The sequence below is a fragment of the Cydia strobilella genome, chromosome 15 (genome assembly GCF_947568885.1).
Source record: "Cydia strobilella chromosome 15, ilCydStro3.1, whole genome shotgun sequence".
Classification (NCBI taxonomy): domain Eukaryota; kingdom Metazoa; phylum Arthropoda; class Insecta; order Lepidoptera; family Tortricidae; genus Cydia; species Cydia strobilella.
Window position 1 is genome coordinate 15,054,267 of NC_086055.1, and position 26,264 is coordinate 15,080,530.

General features: G+C 39.0%; 1 protein-coding gene across 1 annotated transcript in view; it reads right to left on the reverse strand.

The window, feature by feature from the left end:
* LOC134747951 (uncharacterized) overlaps positions 1-26,264 on the reverse strand; it is a 40,587-nt gene that overhangs the window by 5,501 nt on the left and 8,822 nt on the right. The window contains exons 2-6 of the mRNA XM_063682628.1: positions 15,624-15,866; positions 15,379-15,488; positions 14,468-14,631; positions 10,979-11,058; positions 6,244-6,372 (exon numbers count right to left, since the gene is read on the reverse strand). Of these exons, the coding sequence (XP_063538698.1) occupies positions 6,244-6,372; positions 10,979-11,058; positions 14,468-14,631; positions 15,379-15,488; positions 15,624-15,866 (726 nt within the window). The remainder of the gene's footprint in view (positions 1-6,243; positions 6,373-10,978; positions 11,059-14,467; positions 14,632-15,378; positions 15,489-15,623; positions 15,867-26,264) is intronic.

Consider the following 26,264-nt stretch of genomic DNA (forward strand, 5'->3'; position numbering starts at 1 on the left):
GGGAGCAACGTAGGCACATTTAACTTACCCCACCCACATGAAAACACATGAGACAATAAAGGGGATTATAAAAACCTTCCCAAATCTACAGGTGATACTCGTATCGTATATGTTTTGCCTGAAAGTTATTCAATTTTTAATTCGTAGAAGGTTCATCAAAATTTTCCGTTCAATAGCGTATTATCAGCCTCCGTCACGCCTCCGTAAACAAATGTCCTTTTTAACCGACTTCAATTTCATAGAAGGAGGAGGTTCTGTATTCGGTTGTGGCTATTTTTAACTTTACTGTACTCTTCTCTTTCCGCACAAACTATCGATGTTTCGTTTTTAGAGTTCCGTACCCAAAGGGTAAAAACGGGACCCTATTACTAAGACTCCGCTGTCTGTCTGTCTGTCCGTCTGTCACCAGGCTGTATCTCACTAACCGTGATAGCTAGACCGTTGAAATTTTTATGATGTATTTCTGTGGCCGCTATAACAACAAATACTAAAAACAGAATAAAATTAATAATTAAGTGGGGCTCCCATACAACAAACGTGATCAAACACTCGTTTTTGCCACGAACACTACGAACAGTTCGAACAGAGGAGGTTCAAACCGTTGAGCACATTATACAGCGCTGCCCTCTGCACTCATTTGCAGGCCCCCCGGAAGATCTGTTTAAATTAAAACCTGACGTAATCTCGTGGTTCGGGACCCTGAATGTGGACTTATAAGTATCTTATTCAGACTATTATCCAATTTTATAGGGAATGTTTATGTATATACGCCATACGATTAAATAAATAAAACTACGAACAGTTATACCTACTTATGTCTGTCTAGAAACGATTTTCATGTGGCTAATACACTCCCAGTTTGTTACTTTATTTAACTAACTAACGAAAGACCCGAAGTGAGTCTTGGCCTCCGATACGAGTTGGCGCCAACACGCCCTGTTTTGTGCGATCTCCCAGTTTTCTGCTTGCAGGGCGCGTAGATCTTTCTCGACTTGGTCTCTCCAGCGGTACTTAGGACGACCTGCTGGGCGTCGACCTATGTGGCGTCCAACGTAGGCCCTTTTGGCTGCCCTATCGCCTGTCATTCTCTCGAGATGGCCAAGCCAGCGGAGTCTTGCTGACTTGGTTTCGCCGATGATGTTTGGTTCAGAGACCAGGTCTTCTATCTCCTGATTTTTCCGGATTCTCCAGCTACCATCTTCTCTTTGTGTTGGCCCCAAGAATATTTTTCTTTCGGCGACAAGGAGCTGATTTTCTTCCTTCAGAGTAAATGTCCAACATTCGCAACCATACATTTTGTTACTTTATTTGTTACATAATAATTTTATTACTGCCCTTGATTTCTAAAATCGTATCTTACTTTGTTGCTTTGAAGTTCTGAAGTTGTTTTTAGTTACGAGCGAGCGAGGTTAGCAACTGAAACGAAATATTTTAAGGTTTCCGACGGGAAAAAAGTTAAGTTTGATATTACGATATGGAAATTATTAAAAATGAGTGTAACTAATGTTTGTAATTTAACTGCATTAAAATTAAATTACATGCATTTAAATTTGCTATGCAACTTGTAATTGTAAAAATTTAATGATAAATTACATTTTGCATTGCAATTGTAAATGGAAGCGCAATTACTTTTTATATGTAATTGCAATTGTTAATTAGTAATTCAATTACTTTTTGCCCAACGCTAGGTACCTACGTACAGTTGCCATCGGGTATATTGGAGCAGCAAAAGTTAAAAAAAAAAAACAACAAAGCCTCTATTATTAGAAATTAGTAGAAAAAAAAACAACAAAGAATTATTGTTGTTTTTTTCCAACACAGTCCTGTATTGTTCATGAATTAATACTATGACTGAATACGTTAAAGTAGGTAGTTTTGTTTTGTATATATCTGTATAGTCGCCCCGCCCGCAGGTTGCCTATTCTGCTCGCTCCCAAATGCCGGCTCGCGAAGGCGAAGTCACAAAAGTCACTAAATATCATGGGACCAACGCTTTATAACTCAGTACCGACTGATATAAAGGTATCGAAAAGTGACATAATATTTAATATTAAAAAGCGTTACTTGTAACTAGAAAACGCTTACTACTCAATCGACGAATTCATACTGTCTATGCCGTATATGCGAAATTTAATTTAATTATTTATTTCCCACATAGGTATACCAGATACACTTGTGTCCGTCGTGTACATTATATACTTGTTACATATTATTAGTAGTAATAATTAACACTTATACAGGCTTAGTATCTACTCTTTACGCTACAATATCACAACCATCCCAAACATTTTCATCAGTTAAATAATCTGATACTTTATAAGTAGTAGGCTTTCTTAGTTAAATTGGTTTTTACAACTCTTCAAGAATGATCATTGATTCCATATCGTACCTTCCTTTAAACAGCTGTAACATTTATATTAACTTATTGTTGATAATAATTTTCCCCTCACTAGCTCGGAAAGCCGTCTTTTATCCTTTAAACAAGCGGGGAAAAACGCATTTTATCCACTAGTGGGGAAAGTAATTTGACCTTGGATGGAGCGTGTTTAAGTAGCTTTTAACAGATAACAAAACGTAAAACGCTCATAATAATGGTTTGTTTGATATTAATTATCATTAAATAAATGGTTTGAGAATTTAATAAAGAATACCAAATTTAGCTTTATTTAATGATTTTAAGTCATAAACCCTTAATTCCATAAGAAGCATTTGTTTTTTTAAATGATGTTGAATGTAATTCTGAACGCACAAGTTGAGTCGATGCAATTTTAAAACGCATCGTCAGAAATGTCAACATTGTCAACAAAATTTTTCTCACCGACTCCGGCACGTAAAAATACACAACTTTCAGAGTTTTCTGTTATAATATCGTATTATCGTAAAATAATGAGTGATTCCAGTGATGAAGATGATCTAACGCCTGTGGATGTTGCTCATGTAGCACTTTCCTCGCTATAGTGAGGAGAAAAGTTTTGTGTTACACACGGGTGCAAATGTATTTTACTTCTCGTGTGTTGAAACACTCGCTACGCTCAAGATTCTATTTTAGAACCACTCGCTTCGCTCGTGGTTCAACTATAGAATCATTTCGCTTGCTCGTCGTTGCAATTCCACACTCGCGGGTAAAATACAACTTTGCACCCTTGTATAACAAATAACTATTTATTTTTAAGAATTGGGTGACTTGTTAAATGTATTTATTTTACCACGAGCGATTCTGCCAAACAAACTTCGGATAGGAAAAATGTATAGGCCTGCGTCGACTTAAATTAACCTAGGACAAAGATCACTGACACGTCTGTGGGCAAGAGGAAACAGCCTCGTTGAGAGGAGTTCCGGTCACGCGTTTTCAGTTCCTAGGACGAATGTTACGTGACTAAAATGAATATGGGTTTAAATCCTATGATATGAGGAAAATTTGAAGATTGCTTCTTTATTGATATGCAGGTATAAGTTCAGTTATTTAGATGAAGTACAGTAGCCATCAGATATATCGGAGCGGCCGAGGTGCTCACAAATATCTAAACACGCACTCTAACGCCTTGACAATAGAGGCGAGTTCAGATATTTGTGACCACCTTGGCTGCTCCGATATATCTGATGGCTACTGTACTTACCTAAATCGTAGTCCGTCTAACTTTGCACTGACTTGTAAGATGTATCTATAGAACAAAGTGAAAGAGTGTCATTATAAACGGCTTATTTCATAGAAATTTGACATTATTGATGACATTGCCACACTTTGTCATTGCAAATGTCGCGAAGACTTAGTCCGGCGTTATTGAAGGTCGAGCTTATCACGTAGTATGATGATGTGGTCCTAGTCTTTTACCAACGCACGGAGTTAAGGGGCCTACTGATTATCAGTCCGCCGGACGATATTAGCCTGTCAGTTAGAACAAAAAATTGACAGTTACGAACAACTGACAGGCCGATATCGTCCGGCGGACTGGTAATGCCCACCCCTTTAGAAAGCAAAGTACTACGTTTGTATGGAAAGGCGGTTTCGGTGCGGTCGTCCACTTTCGTCTTAATGTCACATCCTGAAGTCTTTACTATCGCAAATTGACAATTAAGATCCGGTCAAGTGCGAGCGTGGGCTGGACCTTAATCACTATTAAGAGTCACGCGCACTCGCCGCCATAAAGCCGTTCTTATACAATCGAAGTTACGCACGTCAATTAATCAATCAAACAATCAATCAATCAATTTATTTTGTCATAAACATGTTGTCATAGTCTAGATACGTATGCGAGCGACACAAAAAAAAATATTTTATAGGATAAAACGCTCGCAAACGTATAATGCTTAATTAAAATTAGTTGAGGAAAATGAGGCCTACATTTGTATGAAAAAACGGTCGTCCTATCCTCTTAAGACGAAAGGGGACGACCGCCTCTAAAGCGGTTTTCCCCATTTTCCGCTTTGGATTTTAACATTATTGAAAAAAAAATTACACAATTTCATGTATTTCAATATTAGCTATACTCGACCGTTTGATTTTTTTAGATTTTTTATTATTATAAGAGTTAAGGATGACTCACGTTAGACCAGGCCGTGACCGGGTCGGAGCTTCCGGCGCTTACTTTTCTATGACATGACAGGTGATCACGTGATGCTTTCCATAGAAAACGAAGCGCCGGAAGCTCCGGCCCGGTCACGGCCCGGTCTAACGTGAGTCATCCTTTAGGAACGAAAAACAGTTTTCATGCAAATTTTTTAAAGCTCCATAAATAAAGAAAAAAATTAAAATAACAAACGGTCGGGTCGGATTAAAATACATCAAATTGTGTAAAAAAATATTTTCCATAATGTCAATATCCAGGGAGGAAAATGAGGACTACGTTTGCATGGAAAATCGATCGTCCACTATCCTCTTAAGTCTTATATTTGACCTTTAAAAGACCTGAACACGTTAGTGCAGGAGCAAAAATTAGCAGACTAACTGAGATTCAGTGTCATTTCTTGCGTGACAAAAATGATTAAACTAAATTGGACTTTGTCTTAATCTGGCTGTGTTTTACTTTTTCGTAATATGTAATATGATTTCTAGGTAATCTACCTGCTAACCAAATCTATTATGAAATTGGACTAAAAACCAGTAAAACTGGATGATTAAAAACTTAAATACCTTTGGCTAGAAATAAGAATGTATGAAGACGTACAAATTTATTTGTAATAAAGATCAAGCTGAAAAGTTCTTTATTCATTTCAGGATACCTGACAGCTATACTCGTACCTGAGGAGGGACGCATGACAGTTGACGGATCAGTGGGCAGTAGCACTCTGCCTACAGGACCAGAATACGAAGCGACTCTCCATGTCTTTCAGGATCCCTGGCAGTACATGGGGTTCTAGCCAAGATGACAATCGTTGATAGAAATGCCAATCCCTGACTTACTTGAGTATACTTGAGGGTCGCACAACGATCGGCGGGTTGTGCGACCCTCAAGTAAACAGCGACACCTGCAGGGCGAGGCCGCGGAGCGACTCGTTCTCTATGTTTCAGGATCCCTGACAGCAGTATACCTGAGGAGGGTGGTTGCACGACAGTCGGCGGCTCGTAGAAGTGGGCGCGCTCGTCGGGTGACAACGAAGCCTGCAGGCCCTGCAGGGCCAGGTTGTCGCGGAGCGACTCGTTCTCTATGTTTCAGGATCCCTGACAGCAGTATACCTGAGGAGGGTGGTTGCACGACGCACGACAGTCGGCGGCTCGTAGAAGTGGGCGTGCTCGTCGGGTGACAACGAAGCCTGCAGCCCCTGCAGGGCCAGGTTGTCGCGGAGCGACTCGTTCTCTATGTTTCAGGATCCCTGACAACAGTATACCTGAGGAGGGTGGTTGCACGATAGTCGGCGGCTTGTAGAAGTGGGCGCGCTCGTCGGGTGACAACGAAGCCTGCAGCCCCTGCAGGGCAAGGTTGTCGCGGAGCGACTCGTTCTCTATGTTTCAGGATTCCTGACAGCAGTATACCTGAGGAGGGTGGTTACACGACTGTCGGCGGCTCCTAGAAGTGGGCGCGCTCGTCGGGTGACAACGAAGCCTACAGGGCCAGGTTGTCGCGGGGCGACTCGTTCTCTATGTTTCAGGCTCTCTGACAGCAGTATACCTGAGGAGGGTGGTTGCACGACAGTCGGCGGCTCGTAGAAGTGGTCGCGCTTGTCGGGTGACAACGAAGCCTGCAGGGCCAGGTTGTCGCGGAGCGACTCGTTCTCTATGTGTCAGGATCCCTGACAGCAGTATACCTGAGGAGGGTGGTTGCACGACAGTCGGCGGCTCGTAGAAGTGGGCGCGCTCGTCGGGTGACAACGAAGCCTGCAGGGCCAGGTTGCCGCGGAGCGACTCGAAGAAGTTCTCCATGTCGTTCAGGATACCTGAGGAAAGTTTATTATAAAAATAAAACTAGTCGCGTACAATGAATTTTACATCCGGACGTTTTGAACCTTTCACAGCGTTTATAACTTCTCGCTAATGATTGGATATACTTTGGAAAGAAGGATCACCATTAGTAGGCCTAAGACTTAGGCGCCAAAATTTTGGAGATGATATTTCGATTTCAGTTCCAGCGTTGGGCACAATTGGGTTGTTGACATTTTTTTATGGTATCAGTCGATCAGGGGATCAAATGTCTGTATAGAACCCATTGTCTTAAAGCCACAAAAGATACAAAAGTCACAAACGATGGTCAAAGTCTGGCACCCGCAGTTTACTGAGCAAACGCTCTAACAAAATGGCAACACATCGTGACGTCACTGTGTCACTTTGCTTAGAAGCCGTTTCGATGTATGGAAAACAAGGAAATTGCGATTTTGTCAGTGAAATGTTGCGTTTATGTATATTGTTGACATACAATATTTTTTTAAACAAAGTGTAAGGAATCGAATAAAATAGTACCATTATTTTTTTCCCTATTTGAAAGTTAAAAAAATATTTATTTACTTTTTTTATTTTGTCGCATACATATTTTAAGTTTCCAATTTGTATTTATCATAAAATATTTTAAAACGATTTCATGGTTCACTGATTATGCCTATTCTCCGGGTGAGTCAATTGAGGCTAAAACAGATTTAAATAGGTATCTCGTTAAAATAAGTTCGAAAATCGAAAAATAACCACGACAAAACTCGTCAAAATTCAGAGAAAACACTTGTAACACCAACAGAAACCTGAACACACTGTAGGAGTTTAGGGTTGTGCCAACAGTAAACAATAAGAGGAAAAAACTTATGAATTAAGAGGCCGGTGTCGATTTTGGAGCAAAAATGTAAAATTGATAGATTTAGTCGTTGAAATTATACACGTTTTGTTACGTAATATCTAAATAACAAGTATTGGTTTCTATTAGCATGTCTTCTCATCTTGCCTTTTAATAATGAGGTCGCGAGCGTGCGTCACCGGTAATATATGAAGAGAAGGGGCAGTTTTTAAAAATTCAACAATAAATTATGGTGATAAATTATACAAATTGATGTATAAGAATAGTTTCAGCAAATGTTGTAGATTGTTTAAATATCAAAATTACGTTGAAATTAAGTCGATTTCCAGAGAAATTGTCACTTGTTTTGAAGTAATTTCTGGAGAAAATTGAATTCGTTTAACTTTCACTTCTTCGAACTCTAAGTCATATAACAAAAATGTAATCTGATAAAGGTCAAGTACAGAATATGTATAATATAAATTTACCATTTTTAGCAGTCCAAACTTTACGAAATTTACAAATAACAGCGACAAAATCAGTGCTTTACGCGCGTTTACCTAAACGTCCATCAGTGATAATTTAGTGAGTCTGTTTTCAAAAAATTAAATTAAAATTGATCTGATAAAAGGCAAGATAAGAAGAATAGAAACCAGTACTTGTTATTTCAATTAGGTAACAAAAGGTGTACAATTTCACCGACTAAATCTATCAATTATACATTTTTGCGACTAAAATCGACACCGGCCTCTTATCACCTTACTCCAACTTCCCAAAAACCATATTGCAGCAAAATTTGCAATATCTTACCTGTCAGTTTAAAACATAAATACCCTCTTGCGATCAATAACCATGGCCGGCAGGAGCTTAACTCAGAGGATGCATTAACACTAGTTAATTACACATACATCACAAAGGCTGTGACTTCAGGCAAACTATGCGTTCCTAGAATTAATAACTACTACGGGGATAGAACGTTTAGGAAAATAATTCCATATTTACTTAATAGTTTGCCCGAAGCCATAATATGTGAATATAAGATGTGAAAATAAGAAGTCTAAATTTAAATCTATGTTAAAAATACACTACCTCAATATTTTGAAGTAATTCACTACTATAAAATTAAGTTAAGTACATATATAACTAGAGACTGATGACCCCACAGTTAAACTCTTTATTGAGTTTTGCGGGGCTATGATTATTGTAAGAATACTCTGTATTTTATAAAAAAAAATCTCTCTCTCACACTTCCATATTAGTGCGACAGTTGCGTATCGTTCGCTACGGAACGTAAACGATTGGCACCTTGGCTAGGCACCTTGAACCGAAAGTGAGTTGAATTGGTGCCGCAGTGGTGTGGAATTGAATGTGTGCGATGACCTTAACGTTCAGCTGCAGGTTAGTTCAGGCTGTAACAGTAGGGTTCATCGGAAACATCAAGAAATTCGGGACGAAATGCCTATTCTTCTGGCCGATTTCAGAGAATTATTTCTGTTGATACTCCAAAGTTCAGACCATACCTAAAGGATGAATCACGTTAGACCGGGCCGTGTCCGGGCCGGAGCTTCCGGCGCTTACTTTTCTATGACATGACAGGTGATCACGTGGTGCTTTCCATAGAAAACGAAGCGCCGGAAGCTCCGGCCCGGACACGGCCCGGTCTAACGTGAGTCATCCTTAAGGTTACGTACCGTATTCCGTTACGTATGCACGCAGTGAGCATAAACGGGGATTTTAAACGAACCATATTTTCAAAGCAATGTGTCTCTTAGCAAGCTCTAATAGTTACGTAGCAACAGACGCCAGTTGTCAGTCACATTTTGGAGTAAAAGTGTAGTCCGTTTCAAACTTTTAATGCTAAATTTACATGCTTATGGAAAGTCTCGATAAGCGGTTTAGGCGGATTATGTCACATTCTTAGATCACTTTCGAGTTTGGTCACGTTCTGAGGACGTCACTTTCTGAGGACGTCACATTCTGAATTTGTCACTTTCTGAGTTCGTCACTTTCTGAGAACGCCACTTTCTGAGGACGTCACTTTCTGAGTACGTCACTTTTTTAGCATAATAAGATTTAAGCGTATACCTGCATTAACAATGGATACCAGCAATCATATTAGCTGTACTGCATACGGCCGCTGCAACTCAGAAAGTGAAGTCCTCAGAATGTGGCATTCTCAGAAAGTGACGTATTAAGAATGTAACGAACTCAGAAAGTGACCAACTCAGAATGTGACATACTCCGCCTAAACCCGATAAGCATCTACAATCACAAGCATGTGCGCGAGGGTGCTTGGCTTGCCTTGCATGAGCTTGCAAGAGCTTAGTCGCCGATCCAGGACAGCGTCGGTTTTTGAACACAGATCAAAGGAACACAATACAACCTGTGTAATACAAATAATTTTTGCAAGCGTGTAAACTGCCAAGCCCTTGTCGACGCTTGCCAAGTGTCGGTAAGCGTGTAAATGTAGCATTAAGCCATGCAAGCCAGGGTTGACTAGTGCTTACCGACGCCCGCAAAAGGCGTGATGGCCTTACCGAGCCCCGGCGAGGGCTGCCGGCGCGGCCGTCCGTTCAGTGACCGTGCATCCGTGTTCAGTGACCGTGCATCCGTGTTCAGAGCTACAGGTGGAAAATAAATGGGTCAGCTACCTTACTACTGCTCTAGGGAATTATGGTTTATTAGCTAAGGTACCTGCACAAAAGAAGGCCCAACGTTTTTTTTATTTATTGTTTTTCTTATACATATTTAATATGAACTTGCAGTTTTGTCTATGAAAATTACTTTCGTTGTCTTGTTTCTGCCACTCTGTCACGCTCTGTCTATTGTTGTCTTTTATCAAATAAATAAAAAAAGTTGAGTGCTATTTCGGCGTTCTAGCAGTAGATTATAATTCTATAGAGAAAAATTAAAAACTAAATTTCACCCCATACAAAAAGCTCCAAGACGACACATTTTATGGGGCCAAAAAACAAGACAACGGAAATAATTTTGACCCGGATGCAAAATTTGAACCCACTCACATTTATAAAAGTATGAAATTATGAAAATAGGCCAGCTTATGAACCGGGCCTTCTTTGGCGCAGGTACCTTAGTTACTAAAAGCCATGCAAAAAAGTGTCTACGCCTTATTCTTGCAATTGTTTCTAATTATATACAACGAATTAGAGTACAGTCAATGAGATTTGATTTAGCACAATAACCGTCAATATGAAGGCCGCTAGAGATCTCATACATATGTGCCATTTTGCTGGAAAGCTACAAGCCATGCAAGCCCTTATCGGCGCTACTTGCCGACGCCGGCAAACGGCTTTACCTAGCTCGGGCTGCCGGCAGATGTCCGTTGTTCAGTGTTCGCCGTGTAGGAAAAGCTACAACAAATCATGCCAGGCGCCTCAGCTCTGCTTGAGACGTTGGGCTTATCGCGTTCGGGCTGCTAGCGAAGACGTCCGACGTTCAGTGCTATCCGTACCTATACAGTGAGAAAAGCTACAACAAGCCATGCAAGCCAATGTCTCGGCGCTGCTCATCGACGCTGGTAAAAGGCGAGAAGGTTTCATCAAGAGCAGGTGTGGGCTGCCGCCGCGGACTTCCGGCGTTCAGTGCTATCCATACCCAGTTGCAGTAGGCTTGGCACAGCACGTAAGAGACGGATAGTCAATCTCGCGCGTGAGATACAGCCGCGGTGTACTCGTGCTAAGCTTACAGGAGAAGCTACAACAAGCCATGCAAGCCATGGTCTCGGCGCTGCTTACCGACGCCGGTAAAAGGCGAGAAGGCCTTACCGAGCGCGGGCGCGGGCTGCCGGCGCGGACGGCCAGCGTTCAGTGCCGTCGCCACCGCCGACCGCTTCGTTGATGTGCCGCTGCTGAAGAAGAACAAAATATTAGTTTCTTGGGTAGGTATTTGAAAACTCTGAGACTATTTGGTTCACACGCAGTGTTAGGGTTAATTATTTTATAATTTTCCTACTGCTACTATTTTTCGGGTCAGCTTGCTTGTTGTCCGGAAAAGTTAAGAGAAAAAGGGGACCGCTTCTCCATGAAAACATAGTCCTCATTTTCCTCTCTGGATATTAATATGGAGGGAGGATATATTTGTATACAGAGATATGAGTGCATGAATGATATTTATTTCAGGACAGGTCCCATATTTTGTTAGTAACAAGTTAAATACTTTAAAGTTTCGTTCTTGAACCTACGGGACCTTAATGGAGGCTCTCTTTTAATCTGAATCTGTTCTTTGTGAAATTTCCAAAAATTTTTAACACCGCTGGAACGATTTGGAAAATTATTTTTGTTTGAAACGGTGGAACAAGTTGTTTCCATTGTTATCAGAGGGCCTAGTCAATATGCCAATCGTTTGCGCCGTAGCAAACGAAATATTAATCTCTCTCTCATTCTTCCATATTAGTGCGACAGAGAGATAATATCGTTTCGTTACACCGCAAGCGATTGGTATCTTGGCTAGGCACCCAGGTCTGATGCTATTTTTTTATACCACGTCGGTGGCAAACAAGCCATACGGCTCGCCTGATGGTAAGTAGTCACCGTGACCTATGGACGCCTCCAAGGGTGTTACAATTAACTTGTTTTTTTATGCAAGGTGTAACAAAAATAGTGGGGATCCATTTAAGGGCATATTCGGTGTCGTGTTCTGATTAGGAAAAAGTAGATGAAAAAATTTTTTGAAGCTAAAAATTTTTGGCCTTTGTATGAAGGGTTGGCCAATTTGGATGACCTGCCCTATAGAAATAAAAAATCTTTTTGCGTATTTTTTTTTACTTCTACTGTTCCTTCTACTGTTCTACTTTAGCCCTTCAAGCTTACTTTGTCTACCCATGAAAACCTATTTAATTGAATTGATACATTCTTAAAAACGACATTATGTGATTAATCTGTTTTTGTGTAAGCGTTTAGTGTCGTTTTTATTAATTCACGGGTCCCCTCTATTTTTGTTACACCTTGTATAGCTTTGTGAGTTTTGTGACTACTTAAAAAACGAATCAAAATAAACAAGGAAATTATTCGATTTATCCTACAAGTTGTACTCGTATCAGGTTTGTGATGAAACAACAAGGAAAGAAATAATTTGATCGAGAGTAGCCAACTCCAGCTTTGGTTATTGTTCTTTCTTCGTGTATTTTACTGAAAAGTATGTTAATGGTATGCAATGTTCGCGAACTTTTACCAACAAGATCGGCGGGGTGTATTTTTAAAACGAAAATTTTGCGTAATTTTCCTGGTCATTTTTTTCTTTCGATTTTGACAAAAACAACTATGAGATAAGAAACGCCTTCGAAATAGAATTTGAATGATACATTTAAAGGCACCTAGGTATTTTAAGTAAATAGTTTAGATGGAATAATTAATTAAGGATACGCTTAAATCCCCAGTTTATACTTGTTTGACCCAAAAAAAATATTTATTTTAGCTGACGCCAGGAAGGTGACATTTTTTTTTTCTTTAAGAGCGATTATTTTCGAAAATATTCACTTTCAATTTTTTTTGTTGTAGACCCCTATTCGTTTTGAAAGACCTTTCCAACGATACCCCACACTGTAGGGTTGAAGCGAAAAAAAAATTTCACCCCCTCCCCCCCTTTACGTATACACTAAAAAAAAAATTATTTTTATTTTATTGTACGAATTTTTCGGATTTATTGATTTATATAACCATGCCAAATTGCAGCTTTCTAGCACTAACGATCACGGAGCAAAGCCTCGGACAGACAGACGGACGGACGGACATGGCAACTATAAATAAGGATTTCTAGTTGACTACGGAACCCTAAAAAGACAAGTGATAATTTAGAAAGTTTCCTAAGGCTTAAACACCGTAATTTTAAGTCCATTAATAAACAAAACCGCCTGTAGGTATACCACCTACGAGCTGCCTACGAATAATCTCTCGCAAAAATATCAGTCACTAATGTCACTAAATGTTGCTAAATGTAATAATAAACCCCCCGCGACTTGATAGCATATTCATGCCTTTTAATATCAGTTTTATGTAGTTAATATCTTCGGCAGGATCTCGCGTTAATGTCGCCGGTATTTCGGTGAATGTTAAACTCTCTTTAACGGATACCACGAAAATATGACGATAAACTATTTCCATATTTTGCTTTCAACAGTTTTCAGCCGAGGTTTCATTATGCAATACCTCGAACGGTCAAATTGTTTTATTATAAATTAAATTCAAAAATAAAAATAAAAAAGCCTTTTATTTCGAGTCCAAGTTAATTACATTAAATAATATTGTCTTCGGTTACCGCGATAGTTACTCATGAAATAAAACTATGAAAACGGATTATATCGCGTATATTGAATTTATAATACATCCCGACGTTTCGAACTCTTTACAGCGTTCGTGGTCAACGGCGGGTGACTGAGGAAAAATTACAAAGTGCAAAAATACCCACATACTAAAATAATGAACAATCATAGACTATAAACTTTAAGGCTGGTTGTACATGCAAAATCGGTTCATAAGGCTAGTTATACACTACAATTATTTTCAAGTAAAGATATATATATATATATACGCGATAAACGCGATTATTTAATAAGTCAGTTTCGTTACAGTAAAGCATTTGATATTATAATCTTATAACAAAAATTTAGTTTGCGGACAAGAACCCCTCATCGGGTGAAGGCCTCCTTCCATTGTTTTATTAAGCTAAGCTAAATAGTTCCAAGAAGGCATAAGTCAAATGATTAATTATTTTGATTTGTAATATAACATTTAAAACTTTCGCGTTTTGAACACATATTAAATCACATTTACAATCGGTATTTAGTATTTACCTACATTTACATTTAATTTGTCTGTTTTGACATTTTGCTGGGACGTCAGTTAGCCGCGACCACGACCAGTGAAACCTGTGTCGAAACGTCGGTAAATAAAGGTAACAAAATAAATTCGTGACAGACCCGATTGTAAATGTGATTTAATGTTTTGATTTGTGTTTTTAAGTAGTCAACTAGTCACACTAAAATAACCCGAAATAGATGTCACAAACTAATGAAAAGTGCCGGTCATGTCATAGGTGGTGGGCGTTGGCCGCGTAAGGTGAAGACGCCGGTTCGATTCAGGCCACAGCCACCGGAGGGCTTGGTCACTTTTTCTTTAGTTTACGAGTATGACATCTATTTCAGTTTTTTAATAGTTTCCATCAGGTAGCTGGACATTGAACAGGCCCAAATTGCGGGAAAGAAGGGACGCCTTTGCCCATCAGCGGGGCCTTCTTATACGCTAATAAAAAAGACATACATTAAATCGTCACTATATCTGTGGTCCTCCCCATACTTCCGATGCCAGAGCTGGTCGACGCGGTCCTCGATGGAGGGCCCGCGGTCGAAGTGGTTGTGTCCGCTGAGCATGGACCGCTTCATCAGTAGGCGTAGCAAGTTTAGGTTCTGGACTTCCTCGGATATCTACTATGCTGGACTAATTCCAATTTCCAATAGGGTATAGATTCCCTCTAAGTTGGAAGATCAAAGATCGGAATGGCGTTCTAGTGTTCATAGGAATGTAGACCAATTTGAGCAGCAGCGACTGGAAGACCTTGATGCTAAGCGCCATATCCGCAAGACACGACCTAAGCCCTCCTACACGTACACCCGCAACTCGACTGGACAACTCCATTGCGCATCCTGTGACCGCATCTTCAAGACAAAGTTTGGTTTTGCGAGCCACATTAGGGCATTTCATAATCCGGACCAGAATTGTTAATGGGGTCGCCATTGCCGGATGCGGCAAGGAAGAAGAGTATCTGTGGTCCTTCCGATGTCAGAGCTGGTCGACCCGGTAAAAACTATTACCTGCACCAATTTTTTTGAAAAAGATTGCCTAAACACACTGCGCAAAGCTAAACTGTGGAATGAACTGTCGCCTGCGGTATTTCCGGACCGATATGACCTTCAAACCTTCAAGAAAAGAGCGTATTCCCATCTTAAAGGCCGGCAACGCACTTTCAACCCCTCTGGTGTTGCGGGCGTCCATGGGCGGCGGTAATCGCTTTCCATCAGGTGATCCGTCTGCTCGTTTGCCTCCTATTTCATAAAAAAAAAAAAACGCTGGGTTCCTTTACGACGCACTTGAAGGGTACTTAGATTAGGAGCTTTGTCTGACAAGCATATTCATACCTTATATCGTCACTATATCTGTGGTCCTCCCTATACCTCCGATGCCAGAGCTGGTCGACCCGGTCCTCGATGGAGGGCCCGCGGTCGAAGCGGTTGTGTCCGCTGAGCATGGACCGCTTCATCAGTAGGTGTAGCAGGTCCAGGTTCTGGAATTCCTCGTATATCTACTATGTTGGACTAATTCCAATAGGGTATAGTTTCCCTCTAAGTTTGAAGATCAAATGGGAGCCGTTTTTTTTAAAAATACCTGCACCAATTTTTGAGATAAGATTGCCTAAAACGCTGGGTTATTTTAGGACGCAACTTGAAGGGCTCTTTGATTAGGAGCTTAGTCTGACAAACATATTCATACCTTATATCGTCACTATATCTGTGGTCCTCCCCATACTTCCGATGCCAGAGCTGGTCGACCCGGTCCTCGATGGAGGGCCCGCGGTCGAAGCGGTTGTGTCCGCTGAGCATGGGTCGCTCCATCAGTAAGCGTAGCAGGTCCAGGTTCTGGATCTCCGCGGAGATTAACCCTGCTGGAGAGGTTTTAATGAGTGGATGGTATAAGCAGTTTTTTATGACATAGGATGCAAACGAGCAGTTAAATGGCCTGATGGTAAGCAAATAAATAAAATCACACTCGCATAGTAATGTACCTAAAATACATAATGTAGTTGGGCATTATTCGAAAATCCATCAACTTTTGGGTTATTTCTACTCGGAATCGCGAGGACTATCGATTTAACAAGAAAAAAAAGTCCCCAAAAAAAAGGACAGTTTTATAACGCATTTTTACATACATTTTGTATGGACCGTTACAAAACTGACATCCAAAATTTGTATGAAAAACTGAAGACACTTTTTTTCTTTGTCTCATTCAATAGTACTCGTGATTCTGATTCTAAATAGAATAGAATAGAATAGAATAGAATAGAATAGAATAGAATAATTTTTATTGACAATAGAAAACAAAATATTGTCTTCGGTTACCGCGATAGTTACTCATGAAATAAAACTATGAAAACGGATTATATATATATATTTTTTTTATCGCGTATATATATATCTTTACTTGAAAATAAGTGTAGTGTATAACTAGCCTTATGAACCGATTTTGCATGTACAACCAGCCTTAAAGTTTGTAGTCTATGATTGTTCATTATTTTAGTATGTGGGTATTTTTGCACTTTGTAATTTTTCCTCAGTCACCCGTTGACCACGAACGCTGTAAAGGGTTCGAAACGTCGGGATGTATTATAAATTCAATATACGCGATATAATCCGTTTTCATAGTTTTATTTCAATAGAAAACAATTTGCAGACACATGGATACAGTGGATCCCAAACTAGGCTATATGCCTGTGACTTGGGGTCCTAGAATGCAGTTGACATTAAAGAATATTACACCTATTTTATTTAAATTTGAATAATTGAGACTACAAAACTATACTACTATAAAAGGAAAAGTTAATTTAAGAAAAAGTTAATTTAAGACCCAACCCAGAAGTTGATGGTTTTACGAAAAAAGTAAATGGTACCATTTTTTCTGAAAACCCTCAGAGCATGTAAATTTTAGGTAATGAAGCGTGTGATGTGTGTTTAATCCGTTTTCATAGTTTTATTTCAAAATCCGACAAATTATGTAATGGGTACAATTAAGTACAAGTATTTTTTTTTAATGTCCCTCTGCTTAAGGACTCAAATTCTTGTTGTATTTGTCAAATGTCACGTTACGCGATTGCATGATTTCAACGTTTAGAAGCATACAATTATTATATTTTAATTAAATTTCATAATATCCGCTCAGTAATTTGTGAGAAGGGTTTTTAGTAGCATTATTATAACACGTCCCTGTCGTCCCTAGAGGAAACTACCATTAATAAATGAACATTGATAAAGAGGCGTTTGAAATATGTCACGCCCATGCAAACTGTGCCATCAGTGCCATGGGTTAACCTACAGGTTATTGACCGAAGTGTTAGCGAAGGTCTCCGTTTTGACTCGGGCAATCTGCTTTCGTATCTATTTATGTGCGGATGTTCTCCTCCACATTGCAAGAAAAGACGGTGGCTACCTCGAAAAGCTTTTTGTGACCGGCAAAGTGGAAGGGAAAAGGCCTGGAAGGGGACGCAGTCCAATGCGTTGGTCTGACCAGATCCGCACCGCTCTTGACTCCACAGTCCACATGGCTCTCCACACCGCCAAAGACAGAAGCAGATGGAGAAAGATCGTAAGAGAGAAAGTGATACAAAAGGGAGGTCACGACCCTCAATACTGAGGAATACGACGCAAGGAGGGAGGAGGTTCTCCTCCACAGGTCGCAATTCTGTACCGATTCTTGTAAAAAAAATTTTTTCAATCAATCAATCAATCAATCAATTAAAATATTTATTTCTCATGAGTTACCAGATTTTGTGACCAGATTCTATAATTGATACCATAATATTGCATTGACACCTGACTTACATATGCAAATTTTCACTCGGAAACCGGGAAGAGGGTTAAGTTTAATTGCAAGATTTGATTACAGACAGACAAGCGGGACAGGTGAAAAAAAAAGCTTCTAAATTAACTCTTATTCGTATGTATAATTTTGTTACAAATAGGCCCCCCTTATCTTTATTGATTACAATGTTTGTAACAATAAATTTCCCGCGGGCGAAACTGTTGCAACTTGTTACAAACGAAGTTAATTTTAATGGTGGTTTTAACGAAGCAAAGTTCCGGCTTGGATTTCGGATGCTTGCTTACTTACTTGCTTATTTAACTTTGTAATCTTTTAAGTATACGTTTCCATAGGTAAGTTTTAAATAAATAAATATTATGAGTTAATCATACACAAATTATAAATTGAAATAGATGACATTACACAAAAAAAAACTTGGTCACTTTTCTCTAGTGTATACGTACAAGCTTCTTTAAAACGGGTCCAGCACCCCTAATGTTTTCATTCGATCATTTTGATAGCGAGATGTGACTTACGCGTTAGTTTCCAAAACGTCCCGCTTGGCGCGCTGTTCAAAATCCCATACAAAAATAGACATAACGCAAACGCGAACGCTCGTCACGCTATCGAATGAAATTTACACTAGAGGTTCTGAGGGCCTACCGCGAACCACGTTCGACGTGTTCCCTCTCTGTCGCACTTGTAAATTCGCACGTAAGTGTGACAGGGAGGCAACACGTCGAACGTGCTTCGCGGTAGGCCCTCAGAGCTCGTCCCAGTTTTAGTACACGTTGCAGCTGTCGCGGGCGTAGTGTTTTGTTTCGGCACGTGCTGTGTCGCCGGAGATTGATCGTGTGTGCGACAACCGCAACAAAAAGAGTTTTTCAATGAAAGATGTTCTGTAACAACCACAGACACCTCAACAACATTACAGATGTAGTACATAATTGTTTGCCATCGTATTTTCTCGAAAACTTTCGTATTTGTCATGCTAATTCAGTCAGTACTTTTTGTACCGAGACTGACTGAAATAGCAAGACACTTTCGTACGTTTCCGTGAAAATACGATGGAAAATAATAATGCACTACATCTGTACTAGAAGGAACACATAAGTTATTTGGAGTCACACGTACAAAAGTATGGAAGCGCGACCGCTTACTCGTATTTCACAATTAAAGTAGAGTTAAATAGAAAAGACAAATGTAAACAAAACCAAATTTACCTTCATTTCGTAATCTTGCACTATTTGTGGACAACCATGATTCTATCAACAGTTTATGCCACCTTTCCCTAAAATACTAACGCCCAATTCCCAATATTGTATGGGTATGCAAAGTTCTAGTTTTAATATTAATACATATCTACTACAGTTATTTAATTAGATATGCCAAATATCAAGCTTTGCGAACCCCGATGAGGGTCGCTTTTTGGGGTTCCGTACCCAAAGGGTAAAAACGGGACCCTATTACTAAGACTCCGCTGTCCGTCTGTCCGTCCGTCTGTCCGTCTGTCACCAGGCTGTATCTCATGAACCGTGATAGCTAGACAGTTGAAATTTTTACAGATGATATATTTCTGTTGCCGCTATAACAACAAATACTAAAAACAGAAATCCAAATATTTAAATGGGGCTCCCATACAACAAACGAGATTTTTTTGCTGGTTTTTTCCGTAATGGTACGGAACCCTTCGTGCGCGAATCCAACTCGCAGGCCGGTTATTTTTCCTATCTGGCTTTTACTCCCTGCAATTTTGCACAGGGTGAATTTGCCAAACGTAGCTTAAACTTAAATCCATCTGTCAGATTTTGCGATTTTGGTATTAAGAAAAGGTAATAGGGTAGATATTTGCTGAGAGGGTCGAATGGATTTAACAGAGTTTGAAGTCAAGCGACACATTACTCAAGTTATTTATAACATGTCAAAATAAATCGAATTACTTGAGGTAGAATTTCCAAACTTTCTAGCTGGAGAGACAGCCTATTCAATATAGTTTTGTAATAAATAAATTTCTGAACTGACGTATCCAATAACAAAATAGTAAACAATATATAAATACTTAATCTTTGACATGGAAGAACAAATTAAGTGACCAATGTTTTGACATATAGGTATGTAATAAATGTAATAAAATATCATTCCTCGACAGTGACATGTGTAGCCCTTGTTATGTTAGTAATTGACGTTTTATCTGATTTGGCTGCCAACTGGCCCCAGCCAATAATAATAGTTAAACCCCGGTTTGACAGGAGAAAAAATCGACATATGAAATATTTTTTGAATGGTCGTAATAATAAAATAAGAGAGTCAATTTTATACAGGTACATTACTTAATACTTGAAAAGAAAATGAATAAGTAAAGAAAACGAGACACGTTAACAATAATTTAACTGTTGATAAGTTTTTCGGACTTTTTAATAAAATAATAATTAATAATATATGCAAAATAACAGGTTGAAAAAATGCCAAATTTAGACGTTAAAATACCTTTGTTAGAACGTATTGATTTTATAAAAATAAGCATAGAAATATTTTGAGATCTGTTTTTCTGGACCTAGTTACGTCTACAGTGGCGCCAACTGGTGAGCACAAAAACGATAGCCCTCATTGCACTATACACCTGCAGTTTGAGCGTTCCGTTCCGCATCTCATCCTATTGTCGATCTCGATTTTGCGAGTGCATAGCTGTCCAGCAGTTTTGTTTGATGTACTAAATTTGTCTCGTTATATTTTTCATGCGTTTGTATACTGTTTATTTTTGCAATGTTTAATTTCTCGGTGTATTGGCTTGTCTGTAATGCCGTGTAAATACATATATATTGTTAACGAAATATAAAAAAAAAATTGACAATCGAACTGAGATTCAGTAAATTTTCAGTCAGTGCCGATGCCGCCGCGGGACGGTACCTAATTTATTTATTTATTTATTTTAAACTTTATTGCACATAAAAAGTGTACAACAGGCGGACTTAATGCCATTATAGGCATTCTCTACCAGTCAACCATAGGGCTAAACAGAAAAGCGTCAAGGTGGGTGCACTGAGAGAAAAAAACAAAAAAGAAACGTAACTTTTGAGGAAGTAAAACTTCTACATGCATAATATAATAATATGCTTAATTATACCTTATGACTATGAGTACACTAAATATATATATATATATTTATATATATAATATTGTCTTCGGTTACCGCGATAGTTACTCATGAAATAAAACTATGAAAACGGATTATATCGCGTATATTGAATTTATAATACATCCCGACGTTTCGAACCTTTACAGCGTTCGTGGTCAACGGGTGACGACGGGTCGTCGGGATGTATTATAAATTCAATATACGCGATATAATCCGTTTTCATAGTTTTATTTCATATTTATATATAATTAAATATATGAATAAGCAAGGATAAATACATATACATACTATTGCACGTGCGTTAAGGGTCGCTAATTCCATTCGAGGCCGGATAAAGGATGACTCACGTTAGACCGGGCCGTGACCGGGCCTGAGCTTCCGGCGCTTACTTAACTTTACTTTTACTTAACTTTTAACGTGATGCTTTCCATAGAAAACGAAGCGCCGGAAGCTCCGGCCCGGTCACGGCCCGGTCTAACGTGAGTCATCCTTAAAGCGTGATAATTCCGTGGTTCAGGGGTCAAAATAACAGATCAGATCAAAACAACAGTAAACAAAAGTAACAAAACGAAGGGCAGGTCAACGCACTTTTAACTTCAAACGACGGTTGAAAACGTCAAAGAAGAGGTCAGACGTCAGTTTATATAAAGGACTTGCTTTTGTTCCGTGCTCTGGTCGCTTGTTTAGCTTAAAACTTTGAACAGCAAGTAGGCCACGTCAGACAAAAGGTACTGCCTGTTTTTAATTCGCATCTACTATAGCTGGCCGGGGAGCCGGCGATGCTAAATGTGTAGTTACTCGAGCGTCGTAGAGACCTATTCCAAACGAAAGATTAGATGATAAGAAGAAATAAAAAGGTTATATAAAGTATCTTTTTAGCGAGCAGGAAAGCGTCTACAGATTTATTAAATTTCGGGGGATACATATTTTCGAAAAATACAAAACCATAAATAAAAGTAGTACCTAAAAATATCTGAAGGAGCCCACTGACTATTAGTCCGCCGGACGATATCGGCCTGTCAGTTAGAACAAAAATTTGACAGTTCCGAACAACTGATAGGCCGATATCGTCCGGCGGACTGATAGTCGGTGGGCCCCTTTAGGTACTAGAGGTATGCGCCGGCCGGCGTAGCGTACGAAGTAGGCACCAGGAAATCATCACTACCACAGAATAAATAATAGTACTAGGTACAGAACACGTACATAAAAAAACGGGACCCTATTACTAAGACTCCGCTGTCCGTCTGTATGTCTGTCACCAGGCAGTATCTCATGAACCGTGATAGCTAGATGATGTGTGAATGAATTTCAGATGATGATGCCGCTATAACATCAAATACTAAAAAGTACGGAACGGTCGGTGCGCAAGTCCGAATCGCACTTGTCCGGTTTTTTATTTTATTTGCACGCGTATATTTTGTATTTTTCTTTTCTGCGTAAACTATTTGCACCATCAATTCACACAATAACATGCCCTTTCCGAAACCAATTCTCATCTAACATTATCCTGGCCTGTCACGTCCCTTCTCCGTCAAATGTCTCAGATCTCTTCCAATTATCGACCAATCCGAATCAAGGAAAACTAGTATAAACCACCCTTAGATCTCACATGGTTATTATCATAGACATAGTATAGTAGTTATAGACATGAAACCGAGCGACCAGGGGTAAGAGAAAGACATATTCATGTATTGACAGGTAAATGTATGGCTGCATAATCCTTTTTCTCTTTCACTCTTATAAATATCGGTGTTTTGCCATCGCCTCCTACCTATGCTGCCATAACCCGACCATTAAAAAAAACCCGGTCGGTGATAAGGACAAAGCATGGCACTATTCTCTCTTTCCTCTTATAGGAATCGCAATAAGACTATCTTTCTCTATCAAAGAGTGTCAGGCCCTTGTTATAGATATTATAAGGCCACGTTACACTGGTCAGGTAAAACCACGTAAGGTATGGATAATTGGATACTTGATCTGGTTACAATAGTGACATTGACAGATAATTTAATTCGATGCCAATTTTATTGTGCAATTTGAGGGGTCGGTGTCCGGTTCGAAGGACCATTTTCTGTTACACTTATATTCAAAATGAGAAAGAGTCATTTGGCGTCTGCAGGCGTTTATTAAATTAAATTACTGCGTTTTGACATACTTAGTTAAATCAATGAATGAATGAATAATATTTATTTCAGATTAATAAAAATCCATATTCTTGTTAGTAAACATATGTCCAAACTCCCGTGAGACTCAAACAGATTATTTTAAACCGGTTCACTCACGTATTATTAAGTCGAATAGCTACACGCCGCGCCCTCGACTAGTGAAGACGTGTCGTGTCTCCGTGAAGACGGTCCTCGTAAAGTGGACCGAAACATGTCGAGCTATTCGACTTAATAATACGTGAGTGACCCGGTTTAAAATAATCTAATATATGTCCAAACGTAAAATTAAAATAAATTAGTCCTATGTTCGTGATTTTTTCCTATCGAGCGAAAGTCAAGAAATCAGGTTTCGAATCGATGAAGTTACAAGAGAAAAGCTTAAGACAAGCCTCATGGGTGCTAAGCTATAGGTGCCGGTAAACTTCTTGAACATGTGACATTTTCCTTTAAGTTCGTTTAATCCAGAGATGGAAATACAGTACAACTGTGTAACAACAACAGTGTAACATTACAAAAAAAAAATTGCCAGAAAACATTGTTAACAAATTTTTCACAGTGACTCTAACACTAGGCTGAGCCTGTCCTGCCGAGTCCCTTACAAAGATTTACAGAAAGCAACACGCATGCAATAACTTTGTACTATATTTAAATCTCTGTCGCTCAAATAATGATAGAATTAAACGAACTTAAAGGCAAGATCACATGTTCAGGAATTTAGCCTTTGCCGGCACCTTGTAATAGTTTTGCCGACTGTATAGGTACATGTAATATAAATACATTTCGTAATAACTCGATACCGTTTATTACCGGTATTCCAATTAAATCGGTACGAATGAGCAATTTAATTTGCTTTTTAGATTTTCTCATTGGAAATATTACCCTTTTTTTGTCCAATAAATCCTATCATTTAATCAACGCCGTGGAAATTACAAATATGATACACGTATGTACTTGTACAAGGATATGTAATTATACCCAGTAAATCATTTGTTGGAATCAGCTGGCGGTTCAGAAGATACAATCGTAAAAAAGGTTCTACCTACTACCTATTCAATTAATTTATTGATAGATGAATGGTGGCCACATTTTTCCGTTCAGGTGATAAAGCAAAATTAAACTACGTATGTGACAAATACCAAAAGTTGGGGAATCAGTAGGACAACAATACTGATTTATACATAAATTAATTGGAAACAACAATTCCCCAATGAGGGCGCCACTAGACGGTCGACGCAGTCTTAAATGCAGTGTACAATTCAATGCTACGGAAGTAATGAATATCTTATGCAATTAGGAGTTTGCTTCAATATTAAACAAAAATAACACCAGGAAAAGATTCAATAACAGGAAAAACATAACGCGTCAAGATTAAAATTTTACCAGCTGGCGTGCTCAGTAGAACAGAATTTTATTTGCTCATATATTATTTAATATGTTACAGGATATAAAGCACAGCGTGATATAAATATAATCAGTTCACCTTCCCTGAATAAAATTACCCCATGATATTAGCCCGTAGCTAAGGACAGACGGTACGTAACCATAGTATTCTGTTATATGTTATATGTAGGTTGCTCTGGTATACCTAGTAAGAATTTTCTTAAATTATTTTTACGTCTAAGATTCTAATCTGTTAAACAAAAGCTATTGTTTCTTTTTTGCTAGCGGTCGGCCATTGTGTGCCACGCGCTCAGACACAATGGCACACAATGGCCGACCGCTCACAGAAAAGAAACAATGGCTTTTGTTTAAAAACCGGCCCAGTGCGAGTCGGACTCGCGCACCGAGGGTTCCGTATTTTTTAGTATTTGTTGTTATTAGCGGCAACAGAAATACATCATCTGTGAAAATGTCAACTGTCTAGCTATCACGGTTCATGAGATACAGCCTGGTGGCAGACAGACGGACAGACGGACAGCGGAGTCTTAGTAATAGGGTCCCGTTTAGGGTACGGAACCCTAAAAATTAAGGACACGAATATTTTGCGTATGTATTATAAATATTTATATAACAAGTGTAATACCGTGGAGATTAAAGTCAACTTTTCTTTTACATAATTTAATAACAGAACTAGAACAGTCACATCTTAACACAGACTTAAATAGTTTATCCTAGGCTCAGATGACATCTTGATCCTCGCTATCTCCTTCATCGTATTAATCGAGAATTCCGAATAATAATGTAATGGTAATCAGGGTTTTAGTAAGATTAAGGTGTTTGAATTATCCATGCCTTAGAATTATACTATCAGTGATGAATTGTTCTATTTTCAATGGCTAAATATTTCGTGTATGCGAAAAACATGTCGACCGGTCTGGCCTAGTGGGTAGTGACCCTGCCTGTGAAGCCGATGGTCCTGGGTTCGAATCCCGGTAAGGGCATTTATTTGTGTGATGAGCACAGATATTTGTTCCTGAGTCATGGGTGTTTTCTATGTATTTAAGTATTTATATATTATATATATCGTTGTCTGAGTACCCATAACACAAGCCTCCTTGGGCTTACCGTGGGACTTAGTCAATCTGTGTAAGAATAATGTCCTATAATATTAAAAAAAAAAAAAAAAAACATAAGAAAGAATGTCGTTGTACATTGCTTTTAGAACCCGGTTAAGTTTAGATACTGTATAAATCTCGGTGTGTCGGATACGTCATTACCAAACTTAAATGGAGCTGGGCGGGACATGTTGCCAGACAGTGATGGCAGGTGGGCCAAAATGTTTATTTATTTATTTATTTTCTTTATTTAGGATTACCAACAGATAATACATCTTACATGCTCTTAAATCTATATAACAATCATGACTGATGCTTATCTAATTATAGGTAACCACAACTTATATAAGTGTCTTGTACCTGTGAACAATAGTGAACATGCAGTAAACATATGGCTATATGAAATTAGTACATTACATTAACTAAAATATTTACTATAAAAATATTTTATTAAGTAGTACTTTAGAATTTTTAAGAAACTATGACTAACTAACTACTTTGGGACATCCAGTGAGCCAACATATTTCGTCACCTTTCTTTTAAACTGTTCAAGTTTGTCGTTGAATATGTCATGTTAACGGAATGGTGGCCGCTTTCAGACGAAAGGAGTGACTGGCGTCCGTTGGCTCGTTGGGTGGACGACATTCGGAAGACTGCGGGTCACTTGATGAGATTGGCTCAGGACCGGGATA